This window comes from Nipponia nippon, unplaced genomic scaffold, assembly GCF_047370975.1.
Source record: "Nipponia nippon isolate SJK-2023a ecotype South Korea unplaced genomic scaffold, ASM4737097v1 scaffold_6, whole genome shotgun sequence".
NCBI lineage: Eukaryota > Metazoa > Chordata > Aves > Pelecaniformes > Threskiornithidae > Nipponia > Nipponia nippon.
The window spans coordinates 83,640,163-83,659,758 of NW_028262380.1; the positions used below are offsets into that span (position 1 = coordinate 83,640,163).

Here is a 19,596-nt window from a genome sequence, read left to right on the forward strand (position 1 = left end):
AATGGATTTCTGTTTCTGTGGCTCTATTTGTTACAAGCAGTCTTTGAGAGACAGCAGATAACACGCGAGGGAAAAAATCCTCTTCATCTGCCTGCTTTCCTGTTACGCAGCGCGCTGCTCAAAATGCAAGCTGACAATTCCAGCCGCATCTCAAAAGAAGTGTCGCGTTTACATTAAAAACGGAGGAAGAATAAGTAAAACGGAGCAGAGTGGATTTTAACTGGGTGTCCGATGAGATCGGTGTTTCTGCCTGTACCGCCTCAGTGTCTTGAGGAGTGGTACAGAACCTCACCTGTGTCCTAGCAAACCTACCTAGTTTTGGTTCATCTCGAGTTAAGCCAGAGAGTACACAGAGGTTTAGTCAGTGGCTTGAATTAAGCCCAAGACTCGCTGGTGGTTGGGCTTCATGGATAAAAGCAGCCTTTTGTACGCGACTGGGCTAAAACACCCCCAGCCAACGGCCAGCGGTGTCGAAGCTGCGATTTCGCGAGGTACGGGAGCGACAAGCCGCCTCTGCGGCACTTTATTGTGCTGTTTGCGTGGCCGATGCCACGTGCTGCGCGAGCCGGCGTCTGACAGGTCCTCGGTAGCTGTGGAAGGGTCGGGAGCCCCTGCGTTAGGCTGTGGCGGGCTTTCTCGCCGCGCCACGCGGGGCCGCAGGACGGCGGGCTGTCCGTGGAAGCCGGTGTCGAGGGTGACCGTGTAGCTGGCAAAATGAAGGTGTAAGCTGTGAAGAGGATGGGAGTCTAGAGGGGAGGAAAAGAAGGAAATAATCACTGAAACTTAGATAATCATTTTATTTATAGTCTAATGTGCACACATGGCGGTTGATGATGAGGCTACCAGTGACATAAATAAACTCAAGCAAAAGACGTAAGCGAGCGGATATATGTAAAGGCTTCTTTGGGCAGTGCCACGAATTTGGACATCGACCAAGAGAATTATTTATGTCCCTCGCAATTCCAACGAAGAGCACAAAGGAGATAATTAGACCGGGATGCTTCGCATCTTTCGCTCTTTCCATCTCGCGCACACTCGTGCCCACCGAATGTGAAATGTTCGCCTTTTCCCCTCCAACGTGATGGTTGTTGAACTTATTTTTAGTGTCATTTGATAAGCCTCCCTGCTCGCAGAGAGACATCCCACTGACCCAGCCACTGGTCATTGTCTATACCGGTTCCCATCAAAGCGGGCGCGCTTTGTCAGGTTTCGACTCGAATATCCATTTTGCATCTGAAGTACAGTATCGAAAGTGACTGGATCATTTGAGCCTTTTTCTTCAGCTGCTCCCTCCTTCCTCCCCCACAGTGTTTCCGCTCACGCTAACATAATTTGGCATCGTCGACGTGACACGACACTGGTTTTTCTAAAAAATTATAATACATACATTGTCAATGTTTTGTGATGGCCGGCGCTCCCGTAAATTTAATTTCTAAATTGATGGAAGGAGGTCTTTTTCCGCTGCTGAATCTTAACCAGTGCTCGGTGCCCCCTCGGAAACTGAGTAATGCACATACAGTAATAGGTCATTCAATGTCAAAAGGCATAAAAAAGATGAGCAAAATCTTCACAGGCTGCTGCTTGCTGTTGCCTTTAATTATATTAATTAAACTTTGAAATTCTCATGCAAAGAGAGTTGCTGGCTTGTGACGCTGAAGAGCCCTTGGAGATTTGGGGGGGTGGGGTGGAAAAACCCTGAGATACCAGCTTAGTGGCTACTGCTTTTTTTAATCTAAAAAAAAAATACATAAGCCTACGACTGCTAGGTATGTTTATAGATGATGATGTTTTATGCGCTACTGAACTCTGAATGCAGGAAAGGGGAAAAAACCACCAGCCACAGTGTCAAGGTCTTGAAGCATCAGTCCCTCAAACTCCGCTCAAGATCTCTGGTTACAGGCTGTCTTCCCGTGGAATAACGCTCTATTAATTTTCTTCCTGTCCCGGGTGCATAATGAAAGAAAGGTGTCTTCAAAAACTAAAGGGCAAAGTCTTGCTTGCTACCAATACCTTGAGGCATCGTGTCTACATTTTGTCATGCGTGTGCACTTTTCAGTGTTAGAATGACAAGATTTCCAGTCCGAAGGTTCCCGTAAGGCACGATGCGGTGGGAGGCTCGCAAGGGGTTTGTGAGCTGACGTCGCTGTAAGGCACTCAGCTCTTGCGCTTGCTTAGCCTGGTGGGAATTTTTGTCCTCCGCCTTTGGCTAGTAGTCCCTGCTTAGATAACACGTGCCGTCTCTGCATCTGAGAAACTTTGCATCTCCGCTAAAAGCACATTACGTCCTGAGAATGTGTAGTCCTTAAAAAAAACGTACAATAACAAAAATAGAAAAACATTATCATCTTTGGTATCTGTGTTCTCCCTTTTGTGTCCTATAAAAGCATAGGCATGCAAGTCAATGCTTCTCCTCTTGTCACTGCTGCAAATCACGGAGTATCAGCGCACTGGGGTGAAACGCAGGAGCTCGGTACGGCAGTGCTGGCTCCCGGGAGCGGGGCATGCAGAAACCCTCTGAGTTCGGGCTTGAAGATGGTCCAAGAAAGGCGAGGAAGTGCTTGGTTCTCTCTGCTTGGTTGAAAAGTGGCAATGTGGCTGTCGTTCCTCCTGGCATCCTCTTCTCCTCCTCTACTGAGATGGAACCCGGGTGAAGTTGATACATCGGCCCTGGGGGGGGAGAGAGGCTGTTAGTGGTGCAGTAATAAATGCAACCGAGATTTTCGAATGCTGCATATTAGATGCTAGAAGGCGGCTGTAATTTAAATTCAGATGTTTGTGAAAATAACATACCCATGAAAAACCTTTTAAGAATTAATGGAAATTACCCAGGGTGAGGCACTACATTTGACTTACAAATGTATGATGTTAGGAAAGCAGCGATGACACAGAAGACACATTCTGAACACTCTCAGGTCTTTTGTGAGGATAATTTACAAATTGTCGGTAACCGTAGTGAGCAACCTCACACCTATCTCGAGGTGGTAAAGGGCGATCTGGCAAAGGCAGACGCTCCCCACGGATCTCCCCCAAGCCAGCTCCTCGCGCCGTGCAGCGCCGATAGATGTGACTGTGAGTTAGCAGAGCTGCTGCTGATTTGAAACTGTATTTTGTTAGCAATAACCCGAGCTCTGCATCTATAAACTCTGTTCTTATGCGCTTTAAAATCGCTGTGCACCAAAAGGAGAAGTGGTTTCTCTTGCCGTCGTACCCGAGTAAATACCATTCTGCCGTAGATGGGCCCAGATTAATCTCAACAGCTTTTGGTGGAGCTGAATGAAAAAAAGCTGAGCGCGTTTTCTTGTCCCTGTCCCCTTCAGTTCCTACTTGAGGGCGTGGAAATTGCCCTGTCTAGGAAGCAGTTCGTAAGAGAACTGTAAAAGATGATGCCAAGTAAACTGTGCTAGTTTTGGAATAGGCAGCTGCGCTTACGCTTTGAATCCTTTTTTTTTTTTTTTCAAGATGCGTGGTTGGGGGAAAATTACTGCTTTCTTCTTAAACCTAGGAGATAATGGAGCTATCAAATGAAATCAGGGCTGGGTTTCATATTCCTTTCATTTATTTATTTTACTGGTTAACAGGGTGATTGCCCACGGCATTATTTGCCATTACTTGAGCAAGCCTCGGCTGCGCCCGCCCTGGCCGGGCACGAAAGGGGCACGGTTCTGATCAAGGGATTTTTTTTTTTTTCCCCCTAATGCTCTTCTCATAATTCGACTTCTGTCAACTGTATAATAAGTACAAAAGTGATGAATAGGTGGGTGCAGTAATCGTAGTAACTTCTAGCTGCTACCATCTGTATTATAAATGTAGAAGAGATGCAGAGATCAACCAGGAGTGCCAAGTACAATAGGCCTGGGCATCTTTACGCGCCTTCCATTTGTGTGTTTTGTTTGTTGTTGGGTTTTTGAATTCAGCAGATGAAAATGAATTCTGTGGTAGAAGCAAAGTATTTCTGGAGCATAAAATCTAGAAACGCTGTGGAGCTCGAGCACTTCTGACGGCAGAGCTAATGTCAGATAAACACTGACAGCAAGGATGTTTACATCCAAGTGAATGCCACAGTGGAAAAACAAGGCTCTGCAAAACATGAGCAGCAAACAGGTTAAGGGGGAACTGCAGTAGTTCCTACCTGATGTAATTAATATTACAATTTACCCATCGATACAAAATTTCTGCTTTTGTTTGTAGCTTGCTCGGTGTTCTCTCAAGATAGTTACCGGTGCGTGAATTTATATGAATGTTGGGCAAACGATTTGACTATTATTCACTTTGGTGTTTGCATTCAGTTTGCAGTTAGAAGGCGTTTTAGTGGCTCCGTGCTTTACCCGAGGTCTGAAATAATCACTGGAATCAAAAAGAAGTTCTTCAAGGTCCGACCGCATGCAGTCAGTAAGTGCAGTGCGCTAAGAGGGGCCGCGTGTGGTTTTGGCTGCACCATGGCATTAGTGACCTCTATAACGAGTGGCGCTGAAGGGGTTTAACTCGCCCCTTAGTTCCGGGGAAGACGGAGTTCTGGGGCCCTAGGAAGGATTTCCAGTTGAAGAGCTGTGTGTCGAAAATCAGGTAGAACTTCTGCCTCGAGCTCTTGTCAGCGAAGGCAGCAGGGGTTTCCATCTCTGCCTTGGCTGGGACCCTACCAGGTAGCACGACTGTAACTGTCGCTGCAAAGCCACCGCGAGGCGCGGCAGCGGCGCCGGCTCCGCGGTCCGAGCTGCTCCCCCTGCTCCGTCCCGGCCGCTCCGGACAAGGGGCCAGGCCGGGTCTGACGTGCTGGGCCCTGCTCCCCTGCCCGGCTGCCTGCTCACAACGGCCCCCAGTTCTGCAGTGTCCGTTGCCTTCTGAAGGCTGACCGTGAGCGGTCGGGGGTTTTACAACAATATAACGGGGGGAACTGTGGAGGAAAGGGAACACAAACCTGTTCCAAAATAACACTGGAGTTTGTCAAGCCTTAAAATAAAACTTAGAGGTGATAGCTTAGGAGTTACAGGGCATAGCTTTCACTAGAATTAAGAAAAAGATGTTCTGTTTTGTTCTGAGCACGTCTTCTCTGCCAGCCTCTAGTAAGGGTTAGAAGGTTTTTGGAAGACGCTCCTGGGATACTTCTTTTTTTCCCTTTCTACCTGAGGTAGAGTCACTTCCACTCTGAACTTACCCGTAGGCATTAAGTTAGTGAGTGTATTTGATGTATGATCAGATAGTGCTATAACTTCTGTGAATTGCTGTGCGGGCAACTCGGACTAGCTTTTCTTATTTAAGAAAACGGGAGGAAGAGAGATTTCAAATTGAAACAAAGCCTTCCGCGCAAGAAGCCATTTTTTGTGTACAACGGGATCCTCGCAGAGGACAGAGCTGAAATGGGGATGTTGGAAAATACCCTGAAAGTGCTAATTAACGAGAAGGTCAGGAACACTGTAGTGTCGTTAATGGAACAGCAAATACTGCACGCCAGCGTAGCAGAGAGCAGCTTTTACCTTCGGGTAATGGGATGTGACAAGGTGCCTGGCTTCACCATACCTACACATGAAACGCATTAAGAAGTAGCTTTCAAGCCAACGGAAAGGGCTTTAAGCTCTCACCGTGCTTGCAATTTAAGTTTCGCTTGCACAGTTACCATCTATACCTTTCGTGTTGTTATTTCTTAGCAAAAATAGATACATGTACATCGTCAAGCCTCTCTCCCGGTCTCTTTGCCACGGTTTGTTTCAGGTATGTAACTCGTTCCCCTAAATGCTGGCGTAGAGGGTTTTGCCTTCCCGAACGCGTGGTTGCAGACATGGCAGGGACAGAGGAGATGTCTCAGTGAGCAATGACGGGTTCCCCGCTCATCTCCCATGGTCTCTGCCCCCAGCCTCCTCACCCGAGGACTCATCGGGGAGCAGGGAGAGAAAGCCGGAGCTGTTTGGTCAGGCAGGCCCTGATGGCGCAGCCCATCTGCCAGGCAGACAGAACGCCATTAACTGGAGGATCTCAGAGCACCTGCAAATAGCGGCTATCAAAACACTGTCAGTATCGGACAATAACAGGTCATAACAAACACACGCCAAGTAGTTTAAGTGCGATTTTAAACCATTCACGGTCTAGGTGGGCAAACTGAAGGAGGCAGAAGACTCATTTTCAGTTGTTAAGGATTTATCACTCCACATCAAACCAGTATCAGCTGTAGGTTTTCATCAGCTAGAAAACCGCTCTGTATGCGATGTAACCGATGTCGCTGTCTTCGTGCAAGTTGGTTGTGAGAAAAACATAGATGCTTTTTTAAGTCGTTCCTCTAAATAAATTCAAAACTTCCTATGTAGTGATATCTGTTTCATCATTAAGACCAGCTTTCAGCAGCAGAACATTAAATTTTTCTTCCGATAAATCTGAACTTTACAGAAAGGACTATTTACTGAAATAGAAGCACGATTTACCAAGCAGCAGACTCATCGGTCTGGTTTTGGCCTTCACGGTTAAAACACGCTTGTTCTACGTAACTGATTGCGCCAGCGAATTGCCGTCCTAGCAGCCTTGCCGTGATCCACCAGTTTGGTGAATTAATGGTACACGCCTGTCCCCGTACTCAATTAAACAATCAATACAACCAATTTGAAATCAGATGTATCATGCCTTGTAAATCACTGGATCATAAACCTTAACAGTACCAACATGTAGTCAGTATAAAATTGAACTAAATTAGCGGTTTAGGACTAGAGTAATTAAAAAATGAGTTATGCAAGCATTCTGTGGTCTTTGTGTGGAATACGGGAGTCTCCGTGCACCAGATTCAGTAGAAAAAACACCACCCTTAGCTCTCAAAGATGCACCGCAGGTACTGCAGGAGAAGAATATGGCAGGTAAAAAAAAAAAAAGAAAGAGGAAGGAGATCTGCAGCAAGGGTTTTTACCTAAGAAGGAATACTTTTATATTCCATCAAAGCCATTTCTTAAATGGTTGGGGTTAAACCACAACAATATCGCACTGAGTTTAAGCTAGGGGCCAGCCAAGATCAAGTCCTTGCAGGGGAAGCGGATGCTCGCGCTGAAGTGCGGACTAGAGCCTCGCATGGCAGTGCCCCCAGACAAAAGGCCGGAGGAGGTGCCTGCAGAAACAGCAGCTTTCCTCCTCCGGTGTGACCTTCTGTGAGCCTGTAGAGCCCCGCTGGAGCGGTGCCCCGGGCCCGGGGAGGAGGATGCCCTTTGGACACGCTCTGATACAAGCCTGGAACCCGGCTGTGGATGTTGGCGGGACAGGTGTGAAAAGCACTTTTAATCTGCACGTGTGCACGTGTGAGCAAACGTGCGCCGCCTTCCAACGATCCATACCCCAACGCTGGGCTCTTCCGTGGAGGCGGTGGGGGAAACTGCACCGGCTCCTCTGGAGCCGAGCCGGCCGCCCGCACAGCCGGAGCCGGCCTGCCCTGTCCGAAGCACTGTACAAATATTCGCCGTGTACCTCCTGTGTCATCTAGAGAGTAAATTAGGTTTTGCTTCTCTGCTGTGTTTTTTTCCAAACTGAAGTACAGACTTTCTGCTCTTCTGGTTACAAGCTGCAAACATCTACTGCCATAAAACTTTATGTCCTGGTCAGCCATTTAAAACTGCCTATTGAGGTGGTTTTTTTTCCCTCCCCTCGAGTGACACAGCCAGAAGACACACGGCTCAGCAAAAAGAGTTTCAGAATGTGCAGGGATGAGAATGAGCGGCAGCGCTCTCCTGGAGATGACTAATAAATTGTGCTAGATCTTTCCAAACTGAAACAGATGAAAGGCAACAAAGGCCTAATAGTAGATTTAAAACGAGTAGCAGGATGATACCTGGCCGTCGCAGGAGTGGTGTGCATGGTGTTTGTTGAGATGAACGCAGAAGCCCCGTACTCTTCCCCGTCCCCTTCCCCCGCGTCCCAGTACTGGTGGGATGGCCCTGCAGGGTGGGCACGGGCTGGGGGGAGCCGCCTGCCCATGCCATAGCTGCCTGCTCGGCTGGGGAGACGTTTATTGCCTTCAGTCATGTCAGAGTATAACTTTTTCTATTATTAAGTGCCATCTGGAGTGCCTAGAGCTTTTTGAGAAGCATCTTTTTTAATATATGACATATATGCAAAGGAGAGACAAATACAGAGATACGGATCCATGGGCTCTGTTCTTGGCATCTCAAACGTGGACTGGGTTTGCCGAAACAGCGACAGCGGTCCTCGCAGTACTACCGCTGAAGCTGAAATTTGGCAGCAGAACTGTTCCTCTTTCTTTTCCTGCGCGATAGGCTTCTGTCCTCGCATGTGAAATACCACGCTAATCAATACCTTCTGAACCGAAGGGCCTCGCTGCATGGACAGGACTTTTCCAAAATGAGTATTTAATCATGGGTTGGATAACAAATGCTTTAAGTTTTCTGGTTTGCTCTCCTTTATCGTGTTGTGTAATGGCCTAAAAGGATGCAGTTAAAGGAAGTCAGGTTCTCTATATAAAACCTTGAACCCAGCGTCAGCTTCTGGATGCTGTCTCAAGGGTCCCGGTGAGACGTGATCTCCTTTGAGGCTGTGGATCCTTCGTCGCAGCCTTCCTCCAAATGCTACTGAGCTGACAGGCTCGGGCTACCTGCGAACTGTAACCCGTTTGACACGGAGAGTTGAAGGGACAGAGTTCCTCAACTCAGACCAGGACTTCAAGTTATTCGCGTAGCGTTTAAGTAGCTGCCTGCCGCTGGGCAGTCATGGGTCTCAGGAGGTAGCTTTTAAGGTACCACCTGCAACCCCCTCTTTCTGGCTGCTGTCTCCTTCGGTATGTTTGGCCTCGCTTGTGGTATTCTTCGGTAATTCAGAAAGGGAAGATGAGGCAGTCTGTAAAATCAAGGAGGGTGGAGATGGGATGTGGTGATATCCAGTCACCCAGCCTGTGCTGCACCGTCCGGTCTCAAGCGCTTTGTCGCTCAACCATACCTTGTCCTTGCGTATGACTTCGTTTCTTTAACATGCTGAGTAACTGTATATATAGGAGAAGGTTCCCTGTACGCTGCTGAGTTGTTCAGCATCCAGTTCAGGACTGATAAAAACCACTGCGTCTTCCAGAGGAGCACTTATAGCTCTGTTTTGTCCACAACAGTTGTATTACCCCCCGTAACATACAACGGCGTAGAAGATTGGCTCATTTGGGCCTTAGAGGACCAAGATCCTCCGCTGTCTGTTGCTGCCATACCAGCAGGAGCTGAGGATCGTGTGCTTCTACCCCCAGCTGCAGTGTCCCCATAAAGAGAAGGTACCCTTCTGGGATTTGTCATTTATATGGCACACGTGAGCTCCGTGCCCTCCAGCCCAATTGATCGGTGCCCGCATAGCTGTGAGGAAGGAGAGGGCTTTAGAATAATGTCACTCCCGAGACGCATATTTAGCGAAGTCATTTAGGTTGGCTCTGTCTTCACAGCATTATCAGAGCATCTTTCATCTCTGTGATCGGTGCATCCCTGTTAGCCCGGCTTTGTCGCTCCCCAGGAAGCTGTCTTCTCGCGACAGCTCTCACGACAGTCTGCCGAGACTGCTGGTGCAGTTTGGATCAGCAGGCGAGAACCTGCTCTACCTGATGCCATTTCTTCTTACGCTTATTTAGCTGTGGCCCAGACGGCAGGTTGCCTCCCCGTAAGGAATCGAAGTTGAGAGCGTCGGGTTCTTCCCGACAGGAAGGACAGGACTGTGTAAACCTTTTCTTCTTTGCTAATGCGCGAGAACAGGCAATTTCCAGCGTTCCAAACCTCTTTAGAATCATTAACTCCCAGCACAGAGCTTACCGGGGATAATGAACTCCTACCCACCGATGTGCAGTTGTGACAATAAAAGGGCCTTTTAAAGGAATAAAACCGGCAGGGATTCAAACTAGGCGCTGAGACGCCAACGCTGGCAGCACCTTCCTCAAAGTCCTCTAACAAGAGCTGAACAGCGGTGGCTCTTTCCTTACTGGAAAAATCCCACTGCTTCCCCCCGGCAGAGCCTGGTACCACGGAGTGCAACAAGAGAGCAGCTTGCGTCGCGCTCGGGAGCCAAACCCCGCTGGCTTTCAGCCTTCAGAAAGGGCCATCAGTGAGCTTCCCTCGCTGTAACCAGCAAAAGCAACGCTAACTAGAGCTAGTGTCACCTTGCCCCCATCTCCTGGGCATTAAAATTCTACTGGCATTAACATCCGTGCGCCTCTTTACTAGCTCCCCCGCTCGGGATGTATTTCACTGCTATAACCGTTATAATATTACGCTCACCTCGTAAATATCCGTTGACAAGCTGGAGCATACAACTGAAGTTACGTTTATGTATTTTTTTTTTTAAGATAGCTGATTTATACGTTTACTTTGGAGAGGGGTTGCTAATGCACCCGTGTCCTGTGCAGGCCTAAGCAGCGCTCAGAGATTTAAACTGACATCTCTCTGTTCTGGCGATCAGGTAATCCCTCGTCTCAGAGACCCGAGAAGCTCAGAACATGGTAAGACTTAGGAATTGGCTTTGCGCTTCTGCTAACAGAAACCTGTGTGCTCCGTTGCGAAGCTCTCGGTGCTCAAACCTCCTGCCTGCAGATGCGTGTTGCTACCAGCATGTTTATTTTATGTAAAGCAACGCCATTCCAAGTTGTCAGAGTTTCCTGTCCTTGCGTACGTCGCGTTACTGCCCGCAGACGGCCACCCACACCAGGTTTCAGTGGCTGCGTGCTGACCGGCTGCCATCCTAAGGCAGTGCCAGCAGGCAGACGCACAACTTGCAAGTGAAGAAGTCCCAGTCGGCAGCCCTGAACGGTGCTACGGCGGTAGACATTTAGCACCTGGGAAAAGATGACTTGCAGTCCTATTCACTGCTGGAAGTATCATTTTTCACAGAACAAATCAGCAGTGAATCTCTTAGAGGAATGATCTTGAACTGGCGTTATCGCTACAGAACCCGTCGCTACGACATCAGGATCGCTTCTAGGGCTGCCCAAGGAGGCTTCTCCCCAAATGACGTAACTGATGGCTGGAACGTCACTGACAGAGATGAGGTAGGCTCTGAACCCCAAGAACAACACTGGATGGGCTCAAAATCCTCCTAAAGTAACAACAGCGTAATAAAAAGAAACAAAACTACAGATGAATGGCTATGTATTTTTACCCTAAGAAGGATTTTTTTTTTTTTTTTTTTCATTCTAGCAATTTTTGCCAGTAAGTTGAGATAAGTGGCAAGGCACATCACTTGTTCATCGTCCTCATATTCATGCAATGCAGCCTCCTTAGCATGCGGGCATGAACCTCGTGACCTTTCCAAGCAATCCAGCCGTCCTGTCGGTCAGCTTTCCAAAGTGACATAATGTGAATTTCAAGAACAGTAGTTTCACAGTGAAAACTGGCATCATCTGCCTCAAAAAAAACTGCTTTGAGGAGAACGTGCCGGCACAATTGCAGGTACCTACGTTGCCGAGTCCGACTTCACGGCCGCCTTTCACCCCTCGGTCCTGCTTTAGTTGTGGGCTAGTGAAGCGAACGTGAAGTCAAGTGCAGAAAAGGAGGCCAGGACTAATTTCTCGTACAAGATAGTTCCTGTCTTTCTGCACCAAACGAGCGCTGTATTTTAGAGTATAGGCCGACGAAACGAAACTGATGGGAATAGGTCCGAAACAGGTATTTTAAAGATGCTGTCTAAACGTATGAAATGTGTAATGGGTGGCCAAGAGTCTGCTGCTGCTGTGCCAGACAAGTATTTCTTGCAGGAAAGTACGCAGCGCAGTTGTAGCCATCTGCCTCAAGCTTTACCTAAATATAAATATTATGCAGTAAGTATTAATTTGTGGGGAGAAACCCTGCAGGTATCTTAAACCCATTTATGTGTTGTATCTGACGTAGTCCCGATTCAGCAGGTCGCTACCACTGAACAAAGTTGCTAAGTTCTGGTTTGTTGGGTTTTTTCAAGTGCCTGTGGTTTCGGCGTGTGTTTTGGTAAATCTCGTGTTGCCACGGTTTGCTACAGGCTTGGAGCAAGCATTCCCTGATGCAGAGGAAGGGTGCACGTATAAAACGCTGCTGTTGTCATCTGGCGGGGCTTGCCGTCCGCTTCGTACACGCTTTGCTTGGACGTAAATGAAAATACTTGGTGCGCTGCAGTGAGGACTCGAGGGGTATTATCCGGAGTATTTTTAGTACACTGGCGGCTTTGAGAAAATGCTATTAAGAACAGCTTTTCACCCCACTAATGACGCTTATTTTGTAACTGGACATATGGACATTTCGGCACAGTTGCTGCAGTGAGTAAAATCTTTGAAGTGCATCTTTACCAGTGGTGTAACCTTGTGAAACCCAGGAGCGAAGGGATTTCGTAGCTCAATATGCTACGTGGCACCGAACGGAGCGCTTCTGCCAAGCCTCCCGGTACTGGAGAGCAAAGATGCAGGGCTCAGCTTTCAACACGCTTTTCCCACCTTTGAAATTCCAAGTTAACTCCCGCAATCTGAAACTCATCTGAAGCGCTCCGTCCAGACGGAGCTCCTGCTAATCGAGTCAAACAGGGACGGCCCGGGCACCGTGCAGCGCCTCGCCTGCGTCCGCCCGGGCCTGTGCCTGCGGGGCCGCTCGGGAGCGGGGCGGCCGTTGGCGCGAGCGAGCACGGGAGCCGTGGTTGTTCTTATTGTAGGTACTCCCCTTGTGTCCGAGCGCCAGTCACGCTCTCATTTATGCACCAGGGCAGCAGCTCTCGCCCTGACCGGTTTCGAGAGCAGGACAAGAGGGCGAGTGGGTTGCAGAGGTATGCAGGCAGCCAGGGAAGGGAGAGGAAACAAGTGCTCAACTAGCATAAGCGTTTGCCGTCCTGCCTAGACAGGTTTTGGTAATGAAGAAGGGAGGGATTTATCTTCCTTTGCCAAGTTTTCTGTGACCGCTTTATTCAGCGGTTCGCCAAATAAAGTACTGTCTTGAAAAAGAGTGGTTGTGACAAGCTGCCTCTCCTGCGAGTTGGCCTTCCAGGTCTGGGAGAAGAGAGCGCGGCGAGCTGCTGAGCTGGTTGTCTGGGCCTTAGGGGAGAATAAAACTGTATGCATTTGTAGCATCTGCTTCAAAAGGAGGTTGTGGCAAATATTTTATTCAGCAGAGCTGGAGGTCTCCTGTCTCTAGAGGGCAGGAGTTTGTTGTTTTGCTCACAGAAGGCAAGCATTGCTTATGCAAAAGGAAAGGATGTGGAAATGGCCTGGAGAGTCCCTGCTTTTCTGCCACGGATTCTTTGGAGCGAGGGCCCCGGCGCGCTCTCCATCTGACCCCTTGGCAGTAAGCCTCCCTCGCTTGCGGCGCTTCTGCCTTTGTGGAAATACACCATGGCCTGGCAAGGTTTGACCCTTCTTTCCTGAAGGACACGTTTTTGTTTTCCCATTGCAAGCGCCTGCCAATGGAGGGCTCTTCTCCTTCAGATCTAATTATGCCTTGGAAGGCAGATCAAGCTCGTTCTCACTGCCAGAGGGAAAGTGATCTCTGTCCTGGCGGCCATCCCAGCGCACACCTAACCCGGTGCTGGCGCTCGCTCACGTGGCGCGATAACCAGGGCATTTCTTCCCCTGCCGTCCCCAGAGCGATGCTCTGGGCTGGCACTGGGAGAGCTCCCTCTCCTCCGGCGAGGAACCGGAGGGGTGGGATCGTAGCACGCGTTTCCAGGTGAAGCTTCGAGAGCTCGGCCTTAATGTCTGCGGTATACCTGCATCGCTGCGGCGGGGTGGGAGTGCTGAAGAACAGGAGAGAGGCTTTCTGAGAAGCGTCTTGGCTCTTTGAACTCTTCTAAAACTTTCTGTGATGAATCCTTGTCAGGACTAAGTATTACTGGGGATTTATGCTATGGGGAGGACGCCAGCCAAACTGACAGCAGGCCTGATCTTTAGTGCCAAATGGTCTCCTCGTGTTAGCATCCTAAATGACTCCTCGAGTCCTCTACATCTTTTTTTTTCCCGGAAGAAAAGAAAGAATATGCTACTAGATGCATCCTATTTCACGCTTTGTGAAACCAAAAACAGAGCCCAATTTGAAGCCCTCTAAAACCAGCAAACATAGAAACCTGGCGCTTTGGGCTCTCTTTCATCTAAAAAGGCAAAGGATATCAGAAATTTACAGTTCCTAGAGCTGGCATCTCTAAAGCAACAGTCGCACACGTCCATTATTCTTCCTTCCTCCCCTCTGTGCAACTATGCGAAGTGAGAAGAATGTGGTTTATCTTTCTCTGAAATCAGAGGTAACAAGAGATAAACCATAACCGTCAGAAGAAGCATTCTCTTCCAACTCCTTTTCTCCTCCATCGTGACCTCAACTCAGCAAAGTCCCCCTCAAACCTCTCCTAAAAATCTCCTTCCTTGAGGAATACTTGCCAGCCTCCTTCGCCTGAGCGGCCTCTGTAACCCAGGCTTCTCTGAAGAGATGTTGTCATCTTCAAATGGCTCATCTATTTCTAGATAATAGATATATCTATGTATCTATTAAGAAGCAGATGCTCTACAGCTGTAAAGTCCCTAAGTCATCCAGGGGTCACGTTCTCCGCTCGTACCAGAGCGATAACATGGCATTCATACCCCAGCCAAAAACCTGGCCCATTTGGTTTGCTGGTATCTGACTGGCATATGATAACTACTTGTAAAGAGAGAAGTCACCCCAATTGTATAGCATTTAGGATGCTATGTAAATTATTTTGAAACAATTATCATGCAATTACTATGAGGAAAAAAATTCCACTTATGAAATTCCAAGGGAAAATGTGAATCTATTGAAAGATGTAGATAGGATTTAAGTGGGTTCTCTTTGGAGGACGGGCGGAAAGGCCCCGGCACGGCAGGAGGGTGCAGCTCCACCGCAGTTGTGACGGCTTGGATTGAGAGGGCTCCGTAGACGGGAAGAGCCAGCCCCAGCAGGAGCCCCGCTCGGCCACACGAATGCCGGCACACACACTGCATGTCGCAGCCCTCTAGATGCCACTGTGATCCAGCTGTCACTTCACCAGCTGAAGCCTTCACAGCGCTATCCGATAGCTGGATCCTTCCCAGCGATAGCGAACTCAGCATTAACGGCGCTGACCACCGGGCCCAGTAAGGAATGCAGATGCCAAGCTGTTTCCCCACCCCTCGACCCGCGTCGGCTTCCCCAGTACAATGAGTACACGTCAACGAGTCAACTCTCCTTCCTGCAGACAAAGCCCCGCAGCGCATCATTAGGCTTTTGTTTTAATTCAAAAGGATTAATAATTATAAACTTCACAGCTATTTGGGCATCCTTCCCTCCCCACCCCACCCCCCCAAGGAAAAACCCTTCTCCATTCAGAGCAGTGTTAGAAGTGGCAGCTCCAGAATCCTCTACCTTGGACCAAGGCCTAAATCCTTCCTGAAAGCCAAACCCTCATGCAACACCGTAATTAAAATGACCGCAGAATATATTTTCTCCTGTGGCCTGCTCTACATCTGATTTAGACCTTCTGGATTATGAGAGAGGAGAATCTATGAAGCTGGCTGATTTATGTTCGTACACATCTCTGTCAGTCTGGCTTGCTCTCGGTTTGCAGAAATGTCTATTAATTGTATGTCAGGCATATTTCAAACGGTGCTAATTTATTGCTATTGTTGCTGGCATTACTGCTGGTTGAAGCCCTCGCCATTGACCCGCGATCCGCTGTGCTCAGAGAGCACAGAAGAAGAGGTTGCTGTAACTAGTCCGCTACAATAACAAGTGCTGATTTCTGACGCTAATAAATGGGGACGAAGATGAAATGCCAATATGCATTTCCACATCTGTCTAGCATTTGAATGAGGAGCCGGTGCCTCTGCCCAGGAACCCAAACCGTTACAAGTGAGGGCTGCACGTCTGGCCCCCTTGCATACGCAATTAAAGCTTGATCTCTCGTTTGGACGTTAGAGACCGCAGCAGAGACGGTGCTAGGAGTCGCAGTGCTCTGGTGAGCTGTGGCTACGGGTAGCAGGCACAGGTCAGAGCAGCCTCCGAATGGGAGAGCTCTCGCGCGACGGAAGATGAGGATCGGTCAGGAGCCAGGGGAGGAAGAGAGGAACGTAAGAGTTCTCAGTGTACAACAAGTTACTCCGGCAAGCGAGGCAGGGTGGGCAGCACGCACGCAGCAGGTTTCTGCAGTAATTCTTTACCGAGAGGTCTGTAGTTTAGGAACGCTTTTGTCCTGGATTATCTTGACAGCTAGCAGTACTCCCCTTATTTCCCACTAGCAAGGTATTTGCTAACAATTCGCTCGGATGTACTAGTGTCACGGTTACCAGCTTCTGTTAGTTTTTAGGCACTGCTGCTCATCTCGCACGTCTTGCTGAAAATCGGGAATAGTTCCTTTCAAGTCAGCAGCACAAAGGTCATGGAAATAAGATCAGAAGCTGGTCCTCAGATTGTATAACTGTCGTAACAGCGTGGTGTCTATCACGGGCTCCTTTTCAGGACTACCAAGCAGGTGGCCCATCCTAAGTGGAGCTGGCAGCCTCTAGGATGTGTGCACCGCAAAGAGATACTGCTCGAGTCCTGCAGCAGTTGCACTCTTTCCCTTCCTTCTGGACTGGGGTACGTGGGGTGAAGCCTCTACTCTCGGAAATATTTTTTCCTCATTGGAAATCACAGCTGCAGATGTGCTTAGCGCAGATGAAGCTAGGAGAAGCGTCCCGCGGGGACACAGTCAAACTGCATTTATTCTCTTCCCTGGACGTTTTTCCTTAGCGTACATTACCAGCTACTAGTGGAAAAAAAATTTGGTATGGGTCTTTTTACGCTCCAAATCCTGAGGAGGGAGAGGGTGTTTGTGGTCTGCAGAGCTACTCGCGTGGGATTTGCTTCTGTCGCTGCCCAGACACTGCCTAGATCGCTTGACTTACAAGCAGCTCTGCGCTGCCCAGCTCTCCTTGCAGGAGCTCCCCCAAGGTACAGGGGGGAGTGGGTACGCGGTGCTGGATTTTGCTCTGTTTTTCAGTTTCCGCCTTTCCCTTTCTCCGTTTTTTTACTCTGATCAGTATAATTTGTATATTGAGTTTGGGTTTCGGTGAGGCTTTATTATACATATGCCCAGAGATCTTGGTATTAAGTGCGTTTTATAAATTAATAAATAAATATGCTCATTTGTTGTAGAATTTCTATTGTTGATTTGGGAACAGTAAGCTCTTGCAAATCTCAGCTTTCACCTTGCCAATCACTGTATTCCTGTAAGTGCACTGCAGTTATTTGGAACCTTTTCTGGGTTGGTGTTGGCATCCTTTTGCTAGATTACATTTATGCATTAGTACCATCTGTGCCTGCTGTACCTTCTGTGAGTTAGCCCTGGCCAAATGACTGGCATTTATCTGGAAGTGCACTAAAAAAAAAAAAAAAAAGGGGAAAAGAGAAAGAAAAAGAAAGGGGGGGAGGAGGAAGAGAGACGGTAAGGACGGTACCCAGAGCTTCACGCTTGCTGCTGGCACTAATGGGTCTCGGGGAGGAAGGCGCACTGGTGGGCGCACACACCTGCACTCACCTCCCTCGTTTCAGCTGCTGCTGAAACCTGCCGTGCCCTTTCCGAGTCTTTCTCTCTAAAGAAGAGCTGCTTCATCCTGTCGTGGTATTCAAATAAATTCTCCCTACCCTTGTGTTCTAAAGGAAAGACCAACTGGCAAGAGGCAGGAGAAAAAACGACTGCGGTCTGAGGGACAGTTTGGGATCGGCGATGGTCTTTTTCCATTGCATCTTGTTTCAGTTTGGTCAGAGAGAGCTTGGACGCAGTCAGCTAGTCCTGGAGGTTAGTTGCAATATTTATTGCATGTAGGAATGCAGATGTCACCATGCTGGGTTTATCGTTTGCTTTCTATTCAGAGTCATCTGCTGGTCAAAAAAACTTAGGTGTGAAATAGCCTCTTATGGTTTCTTTCCTATAGGTAAAGGGAGAGGTGAGCATTTTCTTCTGTTACTGGTTTTTAAATGTCTGTCACCTTGTTTGTCATAATAAACAAAAAGCGCTCCCTGTTGCAAGTCAGAGTAGTGATGAAGAGCAGCATAGTAACCTCCTTGGAGGATTCCTGAGCAATCGGAGCGTTGTGCAGAGGCCAGAGCTTTACGACTGCCCGTCTTACAGCAGCAAGCAGGCTCCGACCAGCAGCTCCAGCCAGACGAGGCGAGCCGCGATGCCTCAGCAGTGCCGAGGGCAGGCTCTGCAGGCGGCGGTGCGCCAGGCCGGCACGTGGCTGGGCTCAGGCCTGTCGCCCACCCGGGGGGCACCGGCCCCGGCCCACCTCGGCCAGCCCGACGCAGGGGAGGAAGGTCCACCCCGTGCTGGCCGAGCGGCTGGGGGGGCGCAGCCCGCTGGTGACACAGACGGCGGAACAGCAGCAGCCACTGCTCGTGGTCTCTTGCATGAAGGTCGGTTTTTCAGACACGCTTTTACAGGCATACTCAACTGATCTGCTCCCAAAAGGTTCTTGTTGGCATTCTCTTCTGTACACTTTGTGCTCTCTTGAACAGTCTTACTGCAGATTTACATCAGGATACAGAAGAGAAGAACCAGAGCTAGTTTTACAAATATTTATATATAATAAATACATTTTTTTGGTTTTGTTCTGAATGACCACTTTGACACTGTGGAATCTTTTCTACTAAGAATACGATATTTGGAATTCAAGATTTGCTTTTTCTTTCTTTCCATATGTTCTGTGTTCAACATATGCTATACTTTATATTTAAAAACTAGCAGCAGACTGAAAAAAATAGCCCACACCACAAAAATATGTTTGCTTCATTATCAAAAGCTTCTGGGTTTTGGTTTGTTTTTTGTTGTTTTTTTTTTTTTAACGCAGTGAGGGGGGAAACACCCTTGAGGACAATTTCAGAATGTGAAAGGAACTTTTAAGAGCGGTGGAGAGAGCGAACATCTGGTTCTTCATTTGCAGCATATATAAGGCTTGTCAGAGCTTAGAGCTATACATTGGCATGTAGAGGTGGTGATCGAGTTGTCAGCTTTGTAATTAAGGAAGGAAGCCCCTCCACTTAACTTAGGGATTGGCCTTTGAGTACTTGGATACTACTTGAAGTGGTCTCTACTGAAGAGCTGCACTGTCACAAATGAAAAATGACCAGCGTCCGACATCTCTGTAGGTTCCTACCCTCTGACCTAAAAGACCTTCTCTCTTACTGCCCTGTCTGGGATTACACGGGGTTCTCCTACCGACCTTCTGCTTCTGTACACAGCAGTCCCTGTTGCTCGCCTGCATAGCCAGGTGACAGCCATAGCGAGATGGGTGATCCATCCTGCAGTACTGAAATGTGGAACAACTTGCTACCGATTATTTTATAGATGCCACCATTATTTTATATAAGCTCAGCCTGTGGTTTTGGTTGGGGGGGGGGGACGGGGTCGCCGCCGCCAACTTCATTGTGAGCCAGGTCAGCGTCCGTGTCCCGCCACGTCCACGCTCTGAGCCAGCTACCTCTCTCCCCGTGGCCGTGCAGCTTCGCTAGGCTGCGGGGAGGAGAAGGGTCCCCCGGGGGCCGGCTGCTGTTAGCGCGGCGCCAGCCGTGCGCCGGGGGATTTAGGGAGCGTGGGGGCAGAGCCGGGGAGCTTCTCGCCAGAACAGCCACTGAGCCACTGCCTACACCGCGCCGGGAAGACGCGCGTTGCCAAATCCTCTCCCTCCCG

The 19,596-nt window shown here is 48.8% G+C and overlaps 1 protein-coding gene across 3 annotated transcripts in view; it reads right to left on the reverse strand.

Annotated features, from left to right (window-relative positions):
• Nucleotides 1–777: 777 nt before the first annotated feature.
• Nucleotides 778–19,596, reverse strand: part of ANTXR2 (ANTXR cell adhesion molecule 2) — a 111,699-nt gene continuing 92,880 nt past the window's right edge. For all 3 annotated transcript variants that reach the window (XM_087736875.1, XM_087736874.1, XM_087736873.1), the window contains one exon: nt 778–2,667. In XM_087736875.1, the coding sequence (XP_087593001.1) occupies nt 2,629–2,667 (39 nt within the window). In that variant the 3' untranslated portion in view covers nt 778–2,628. The remainder of the gene's footprint in view (nt 2,668–19,596) is intronic.